The 9,391-nt window shown below is 40.4% G+C and overlaps 1 protein-coding gene across 3 annotated transcripts in view; it reads left to right on the top strand.

The window, feature by feature from the left end:
• The window catches only part of ano3 (anoctamin 3), a 14,821-nt gene extending 5,635 nt beyond the window's left edge, over window positions 1-9,186 (top strand). For 2 of the 3 annotated variants that reach the window (XM_025056033.1, XM_025056035.1), the window contains 11 exons: window positions 510-592; window positions 752-892; window positions 1,206-1,370; window positions 1,940-1,976; window positions 2,105-2,216; window positions 2,495-2,552; window positions 2,797-2,894; window positions 3,197-3,351; window positions 3,437-3,589; window positions 4,125-4,275; window positions 4,365-5,592. In XM_025056033.1, coding sequence (XP_024911801.1) covers window positions 510-592; window positions 752-892; window positions 1,206-1,370; window positions 1,940-1,976; window positions 2,105-2,216; window positions 2,495-2,552; window positions 2,797-2,894; window positions 3,197-3,351; window positions 3,437-3,589; window positions 4,125-4,275; window positions 4,365-4,755 — 1,544 coding nt within the window. In that variant the 3' untranslated portion in view covers window positions 4,756-5,592. Of the gene's footprint in view, window positions 1-509; window positions 593-751; window positions 893-1,205; window positions 1,371-1,939; window positions 1,977-2,104; window positions 2,217-2,494; window positions 2,553-2,796; window positions 2,895-3,196; window positions 3,352-3,436; window positions 3,590-4,124; window positions 4,276-4,364 lie in introns of all 3 variants that reach the window. The other variant, XM_025056034.1, reaches the window with a different exon arrangement.
• The last annotated feature ends 205 nt before the right edge of the window (window positions 9,187-9,391 follow it).

Consider the following 9,391-nt stretch of genomic DNA (forward strand, 5'->3'; position numbering starts at 1 on the left):
GTCTGTATTGTTGGATGTTCAGTATCGGAAAACTGGCACATTTTTTGTTCTGTCCTTTGTCGATCATACACAAATTTACTGCATCAAGATTTTTTTTTTCCAGTCTTAATAAATGTGAATAAATGAAGAATCCAAGATGTGTATGTTACAATGCCTCGTTTCCCATGTCTTTAACATGATCCCAGTGTCAACCTGTCAGAGGTCGGTTGCAGCTGCATTTGTAGCTTTTTTTTAACGTGTACACACTCAAAGATTTAAAACCAGTATTATAGAATGAGTCCTATCATGTGGTGTTTAAATTCCTCAGCTTCACCTCATGACAAAGCACCAGTCAACTGAGTGCTGTGATCATTTTCCATAATGGACCGCTGATGTCACGGCAGCCTGTGTTCAGCCCATTATAGCTGTTCTTCGTCTGTGTGAATTCCTCATGTGATTATTGAATGAACTCTGTGTAACTTATAGAATTTAACGCCCCCGCTGTGATTTATGTCTGATCCCCTCTTCAGCCACAGTGTTCCTGGAGTTCTGGAAAAGGAGGAGGGCGCAGCTGACTTATGACTGGGACCTCATTGATTGGGAAGAGGAAGAGGTGTGTCTGCAGTATCTTCAAATAGAGCTGATACAATTTGATGACCTCACATACATCACATTTTCTCATTTGGATGCTGCCTTTATGACAGAACCAGTTATTGCTGCACTGGACTGATTCAGTAAAATAGTTCACGCTGAAATGTGTGATGTTCCTCAGGAGGAGCTGAGGCCTCAGTTTGAAGCCAAGTACTCCAGGGTGGAGAGAGTCAACCCCATCTCTGGCCGACCAGAGCCTTTCCAGCCTTTCTCAGACAAACTGAGCCGGCTCTTGGTGTCTGTGTCCGGGATTTTTTTCATGGTAAACCCTCTGTTCTTTAAATAACCTCCCCTCATAATAATTAACTCTTAGTTATTCTGTGTGCCACAGTTACTGTTGATTTAGTCACAGTGAAATATCACCTCCTACTGGACAAGGGCTGAATTGATCAAATAATACTGAATCCAGCTTGTTTTTCTAGTCATTTGAAATAAATAACTATGAATGTGTGAATCTGTTTTTGTGTAGTAGTTAGATGTTACAGTAGATTTCCTTCTTTTTTCTCCACAGTTCTTCATTGGAACATGAGTATCTCTGACACACAGTCATTATTTATTATTTTGTCCCGGTGCAGATTTCTCTCGTCCTGACTGCTGTGTTTGCTGTGGTGGTTTTTCGCCTTATTGTGATGGAAAAGTTTGCCTCCTTTAACTGGAAGTTTGTGAAGAAGAACTGGCAGTTTGCAACATCTGGCACCGGTGTCTGTATCAACTTTATGATCATCATGTCTCTCAATGTGGTGAGTGAAGATAAAAGCCCCCTCATTTACCTCCTTGAAGGGTGGTTTATTGGCTTGCCTTACAGCAAAACAAATCATGGCTTCGTACCCGGGGATAACTGAATATCTTTCTGTATGGAACATGCATGTTGGTGTGTTCTCCAGGTACTCTGATTTCCTCCAACAGTTCAAAAACATACAGGATTAGATGAAGGGCTTTCTATATAGGTAAAGAAGAAAGAGGAGAGAAGGCAAGCAGAGAGTAGAAGATAAGATGAAAGAGTAGGAGCGGGCAGGAGAGGGGAAGAACTGACAGGAGAGGAGAAGGATAGAAAAGGAGAGGGGTGTAAAGGAGGAGGAGAGGGGAAAATACTTGTTTTATTACCCTCCTCCATCATCCTCTTATTCTATTACAGTGGCTGCACATAAACTAATATATGAATTGTTCTAGAGTTGACTTATTAAATTCACCAGATATCTTTTATATTCAAATACTATAAAGACCTGGAAATATATGTATTTTATTACTTTTGCTTGTTTTATCTGTATTTGTTACTTCTCCCAACCACATTTTACTATCTTGGTACCAGGTGTATGAAAAGGTGGCCTATCTGCTGACTAATTTAGGTGAGTTTTGTTCTCATTTTTGAGGGATAAAAAACATTTATTATCTCTGTCTCTTGGAACAGTTTGAAACTCTTTATCTTCTCTTTACTCCTTCTCCCACCCTTCATCCCTAACTCACCCCACTTCAGAGCATCCGAGGACAGAGTCAGAGTGGGAGAACAGCTTTGCTCTGAAGATGTTTCTGTTCCAGTTTGTTAATTTAAACAGCTCCACATTTTACATCGCCTTTTTTCTCGGAAGGTACATGGCCTCGAGTGAAACTGAAGTTCCTGTTTATAGAGAATTGAATGAGTGATGACACCAAGATGTTTTATCTCAAACTCCCTAACTTGACATCCTCCCTTCCACCCTCACTTCCTCCCTCCCTCATTCCTTGTCCTTTCTCACTCAGTTGTTATTTTTGGATCTTGTTTGAGCATTTAAAAATACTGACCCATCTAAGCTGCTGCTGTTAGTACATCATTAGCAGATTTATGTCTTGTTTTTGCAGCTAATGTTGTTATTCTTACTCGTTTCAGGTTTGCTGGCAGGCCTGGAAAATACAATAAACTGTTTAATCGATGGAGACTGGAGGAGGTGAGTCCGATCAGTCGTCAACATCAGTGTTTTTATATATGTATGTATGTATATATGTGTATATATGTGTGTGTGTGTGTGTGTGTGTGTGTGTGTGTGTGTGTGTATACAGTATATATACTGTATATATTTCCCATCTAATCAACTGGGATTTTTAAACAACATGGTGTAACGTGTTACAGAATAGTTCATTGGCTCCAAGTTCAGAGATTCATTTCTGTCACTGAAATGGATTTTTCCCCAGTGTCACCCGAGCGGCTGTTTGATTGATCTGTGCCTGCAAATGGGAGTCATCATGTTCTTCAAACAAATATGGAACAACTTCATGGAACTCGGCTATCCGTGAGTAATGTCATTATTATCACATGCTTCTTTCCTTCCGTTAGAATTGGCATTATTCATTTTTTATAATTCAGATTGAAACACACCATGTATTAATATTATACTGTACTGTGTATGCATGGTGTCTCGTTTTTCTTTCAGTCTATTACCATATGAAAAGGCATTCTTTCTTCCAGCAGAAATGTGTGGAATCCTCCTCTGTGTGTGTTTGGGGGGGTGGGTTGGTAAGAGGTTCCTCCATTGCACTGTATTGTCAGAAATAATTGCTTGAGTTGACAGTTAGCAATTTGCCGTATTCACAGTTTGCTGCAGAACTGGTGGTCTCGGAGGAAGATAAAGAAAGGAGGTGGAGGAGGGCAGAATGTAGAGAACAAAACCCAGCTTCCTCAGTGGGACAAAGACTGGAATCTGCAGCCAATGAATGCCCACGGATTAGTGGATGAGTATCTTGAAATGGGTAAACCATTACTGTCATCCAATTGGTGGATATTGTTCAGTCTTTACTGTTGATTTTGCCAGTGATGATTCTCCTTCCTGTGCAGTCCTCCAGTTTGGTTTCACCACCATCTTCGTAGCAGCGTTCCCTCTGGCTCCTCTCCTCGCTCTTCTCAACAACATCATTGAGATCCGTCTTGATGCCTACAAGTTTGTCACTCAGTGGAGGAGACCCATGCCTGCCCGCGCTACTGACATTGGTCGGTGTCATCTCTGTTTACTTTCACACTTCAAACGCTCACTGTGTTTTCCATCCCAAATACAAATTAAAATACATTTGACCTGATTGAGTTTTACAATCTGGACCGTCTCCTCTGCTACTTTCTGTTAATTGTAGCATTTTCTATTAACTGAAACTAAGCCCCCCATTAAACCACAAGCTATTTTCCATTTTATGTCTGTATGTATGTGTCCATATCCTGTGTCTGTGCTGCCATATGCTGAGCTCTCTCACCCCCACCCCCGTGACTGCTGGCATCACCCGTAAACCACTATGAACACATGCTTTGTGCTGCATTTAACCCTGTACTTAATCTGTAAAACGTGGAAATATTACTCTGACATTCTGGTTTTATTAAGAAGAAAATGTTTTTTTTTTTTAGTTTATTAACTGCCAAGAAAATGTAGATGAATGTATGAGTACAGTTTATAGACATGCAAGACTCACTGATGTGTATTCCATTATATTATAAGCAATTTAGCTAATTGTGCTGTCTCCTAAATTATGGCCGCCAGGAATCTGGCATGGGATTCTGGAAGGTATAGGCGTTCTGGCAGTCATCACCAACGCCTTTGTCATCGCCATCACCTCTGACTACATCCCTCGCTTCGTTTACGCCTTCAAATATGGCCCGTGTGTGGACAATGGACCCCATCATCGGGATGAGTAAGCGTCCAGAGTAATCTATGAGCGGTGAGTATCTTTAGCTGAACGTCTTGTTTTGGTCTGATGGTTTGTTTTTCTTCCACTCCCAGGTGTTTGCAAGGCTACGTGAACAGCAGCCTGTCTGTGTTTGAGATGGACGAGATAATGAACAGCAGCCAGTCCAGATACTGCAGGTACAGAGACTACAGAGCGCCGCCCTGGAACGCGGTACCGTATGAGTTCACCCTGCAGTTCTGGCACGTCCTGGCTGCCAGGCTTGCCTTCATTATCGTCTTTGAGGTCTGTCAACTCTCCACATTTTTTTCTCTTTTCTTTTTGTCTGTTTGCCAGCAAAGCACAGAGCTAAACCTTAGTCCTCCTCCACTTTGTGTAACTGTAGAAACAAAACTCTTTTTAATGTTTTATGCTGCTTTGTGCTATTATAGTCAAACGATAACTTTACAAGCCCCACTAAATTGGATCATGGTAACAGTTGGTTAAAGGATTTCACCCAAAACCCACAGAATAAACCCAAATTACACGGTTGACCCGCTAAAAAAAGAACCACGTTCTGGCTGTTCTCATGAAAAGCTCATTTGACATCTGACAGCCTTGCCCTGTGTGACTGTGTCAGATGTCACAAAGCTGACATTGTCTGCTGTTGGGTCTGACCTATCATCAAAAAACAGCAAATACGTGTCAATTGTCATTGCTCACAATTTCTTCACATTTGTCTTACTGATTTTATTGTCTTCCAAAAAACACAGAACTGGAAAAAAACACAGAACTGAAAAAGAAAAACATAATAATAATAACCAAAATAATAATAAAATAGCTAGGATTTGTATAGCTCCTTTCAGGATACCCAAGGTACTTTATATGAGCATGGGCAGGGGCTTAGTGGTGGGGTTAAAAAAAAGTGTTCACGTTGCTTTCACCAATACTGGGTCTTAAGGTCGATATTGCTTGAAAATGTAGATTAAAGAGTGGAGAAGCCTTTTATTTAGGATTTCCCGATTTAAAGTGGATAACCTGTTTAAGATAGTTTAAAGATAAGGAGAAAATGAACCATTCTGAAGACACTATATTTATTAGAGTAAATACTGTTTACAGCTAAATGTTTTAGTTGATGAACCTTAATAATTAAATTATATAAAAAATGTGTTTTTGGTAAAAATGTCGAATGTTTCCCTCAGCACCTGGTGTTTGGGATCAAGTCCTTCATAGCATACCTCATCCCAGACATTCCTAAGGGCCTGTGTGATCGCATGAGGAGGGAAAAGTATCTGATGCAGGAGATGATGTATGAAGCAGAACTAGAGCATCTACAGAAGGAGAGGAAAAAGAACGGACGACGTTATCACCATGAGTGGCCTTAGTTCTACCGTACGTCTTCACCACATGTGTCCAAACTCACAGGCGCGGCCTCCACTGCCTGCTCTCTGTATGTCTTTAAGCTTTGAGAGTCAAGCTCCACTCGGCTGATTCTGTACACCAAAGACAAACCTTCCCAGTGACCAGATCCACCCAGAAGCCTGTTTGGCTCCGTCTCAAGCCCCAACCCTGACCACTTCCTCTTCATCTGTTCCGCATCCAATTTTGGCTCTTTTCTGTGTCTTGGCTCGGTCCTTCTCTGCCCCGCCCTGATCTGTCACCTGGCAGCGTCCAGTGGGCGGCCCTCGACTCTCTGCCGCGTAATGGCTTTATTGGGAAAATCTCGGCAAATGCAATGTTTACTATGCAGATCAAGGGCTGCATAACTCCACTCTCCCCCTGATACTTCTTCTCTCCATGGCAGCTATCCTTCTGCTCTGGTGCAGTCTGGTGCAGCCCACAGATTGGCCCTGTGTTTCTACCACCAATGACAGCGGAGCCACTGGTTGGGAAACAGAGCTGCTGTGGCACTTAAGGTTTCCCTGTCGCAAAAGTGGTTCTAGTATTGTGGCTACCCAAAAAGAAAAAAAAAAGACAGATTTTTCAAAGCAGCTGTATCTTGCCCTTGAAGCATGCAGTTAAAAATCTGCTACCATTTTATAAACTGCAAAGCCAAAATCAACAGGAAAAAAAGCACTGATTGTTGTTTAGAATATTTACGTTTAGTCAATTCATGTGCAGTTCTGTGTGAAACGCCACATGGACTCATTGTTCCGTGTGTTTTCGGATCGCTGTCCTAACGCCTGGTTCACGTTCTCATTGTATGTGTGTGTGTGTGTGTGCGCGTATGTGTGCGTAGGTGTGTGTGTGTGCTAATCTCAGTGTTGAGTTGAGTCAATGTGAACTGGACTTGATTGTGCCTACAGTTGTGCGCACCACAATTGTGTCACCATAATCACGTGTGCCTGTTCGTGCTGCACATGCTTTTTTTAATTGCAAGAATTACCGTTTTCTCTCTCGCTCGCTCTCTCTCTCTCTCCAAATCTGCTCTTCCGCTCTGTGCTCAAAGCATGTTTTTCATTTGCTGCTGGAAACATTCAGCGTGGTTGAATTTTGGATCACGCTAACATACCTGTGGCTTGGATTTTTGGTTGACTAAAAAAGCATCTATCCACTGTTCCTCGCTCGAACATTCTTCACTGTTGGGATATCACTCAGCAGATGTGGTTTTTAGTTCATTTTCAAACATTTTAATACAATGAATGTGATCCACTACCTTCAGTCACTGTCTTGTAAAATTCTCAGGAAATGAGGCAGCGTGAGCCACGCATCCTTCTGAGGCTGAATCATATTCATTTCCTGCTTCGTTTATTTCACCATGAGAAGTCAAAAGAGACATCAGGAAAATCCAAGTGAGGTTTAGAGGTTGATGGAAACTCTCTAAACTCACATTTCTCATTAGAATAATTCTGTGGGTTTAGTTACAGTTTTCATTCCCTGAAAAGTTTGTACAGTTTCGTAAAGTACTAAGTCATCCATCACTGGGTATTTACAGAGCCAAGGACGTAGAAAGAATTGATTGTGTTTTCACCAAACAACTGGACTCTTTTTATTGATTTGTTGATGGAATTCACAAATTAGAAATGGATGTCTCATAACATTTTTTAAAAGAAGTGGGCCATGGTCTGTGTACTAGGCCTATTTGGTGTACTGGCCTGCCTGCACTCCAGATTTGTCTCCTACTGAAAATGTCTTGCTGTTGTTGTGCAGCTTGACACAGTAAGACTGGGGAAATGAACTGATTAACTGATTTATTCTCTCGGTTTCCAAAAGTTATAATAAATAAATTAACCTAGTTTATGTGTAAAACTAGTATAATTTTAATTATAATAATTATATATGTAATATATAATTCACTGCATTAGTTAACTACTAATATAGTGAATATACCGAAAATCTATTCTACGTCTATGTGAGAAACATGTCTGAGGTTATTACTGTAGTATTTAATAGGGAGTGTACCAACTTTTCTTTAAGGGTAAATAATGAGATTTGACCTCATTATGGAGAGAAGTTATTCTGTTACCAACAGAAGAAAGGGAAAACACTGTTTAATGCACTTAACAACACTTAGAAACCTAGTTTTTATTTTTTTTATGATCTTTGAATGACCATTGAATTTTAAATTATTATTCCCTGTATGTACACTTCATTGGATTATGTGTGAACTGTTTTTATATGGTTCATTTATTACGTCTGACTTCACCTGTTTTCGGGTGAAAAGACCAACAATCACATTTCTCAGGTTTCATTCAATGTTTGCAATATATCAGTAACATATATAGTTCCATTATATATTAACCCATATTTTGCTTTTAAAAAAATATATAAACCTGTGTTTGCACCGCAGTGCACTGCATGACTATAAACACACTCATTTAAAGCATGTTTGACGTTCTTTTTGCCCAGTGAGAGCAGTTAAATGTGGTTTCAAATCACAAGTACAGTCGCACATCCCCGTTTTGGAACAGTAGGCCGGATAATGATTTAATTCATAAATGATATATTTGTCTTATCTGTCCACACATTTGTAAACATCTCATGAAGAAGAGAGGAAAATTCCTTTGAAAATAATTTAGTAAATAGTTTTAGTGCAGTTTTTTCTAAGAATCTTATGTGCTCTGTGAACATTGGAAATCTATGCATGTTGCTACCTTTCTGTTGAACAGAGGCAGATGTAAATGTGCACTTGTACTGTAGTGTATGATGCATGGCCCTTACCTGCTTGGTGCAGCGCTAATTTATGTAAAAACTTGTGAACTATGTCCTAAACATATCACCTCCCGTTCTCAAGGTCTGTCAGTTTGGAGGCTCTGGAATTTGGAAGTTGAAGAATTTTTTACTGAATGTCGAGTAGTTCTTGTGCACCCCACTGGTAAATGGGACTTGGACTGAATTTGAATGAGACTGGACAACATGCAGGATGTTTTTTTTAATTATTTGTTTGTTTTTTGCACAGTGGAAATGAGACTTAGTTTTACTTTGCAGGAGCTGAGGTGCTTTCCATGATGGCAGGAGGTTTGCTAATGTTGTGAACGGTAATGTGACCTCGGAGGCTTAACTTTCACTGCTACTAATCATTCCTGGATGGATGTCTTTTCTCTATCTTCTCTCTGGGAGCATTATTCATGTGCTCATTAATCCAAATGCTGCACATTGGTGGATAGGTGTTCCTCAGGCCTCCTGCTGTTGGCAATAGCATGGATATTGTCTAATGAGTAATGATGGCATGACCCTGCACATCCCTGAAAACATATTAGTCTCAAGAGGACGAAGCGTTCGGTTCTACGCTCTCCCTCCTGATTGGATTGTGGGTTTGAGAGCAAGCTGCACTTGCTTTGGAAGCACAACATCATGTTAGGATTCACGTGTACCATAGGACAGCAGTAAGGGGTGGGAGGCATGAGGTGTATCAGCAACATTGTTTACTTTGTTCCTGTTTACATGTAAAATGAAATGTATAAACAAAAAAAATATAATAAAATAATTTGGATATCACTTTCTCTGATAAATCATGGATTGCGACTTCTCAAACATGAAACGACGCTCCTCATTTTTCACCTTGTGGGTTTTCAAAGTTGTGAAATAACAGAGAGGATGATCTCACCATCATCATTATCATCAGGCTCCACTGAACAACATGTGCAACATCAAAACTGAACAGCTGTGACAAAGGCACTGATTTAATGGCTGTTTTGAAATT

This window comes from Cynoglossus semilaevis, chromosome 6, assembly GCF_000523025.1.
Source record: "Cynoglossus semilaevis isolate Cse_v1.0 chromosome 6, Cse_v1.0, whole genome shotgun sequence".
Classification (NCBI taxonomy): Eukaryota; Metazoa; Chordata; class Actinopteri; order Pleuronectiformes; family Cynoglossidae; genus Cynoglossus; species Cynoglossus semilaevis.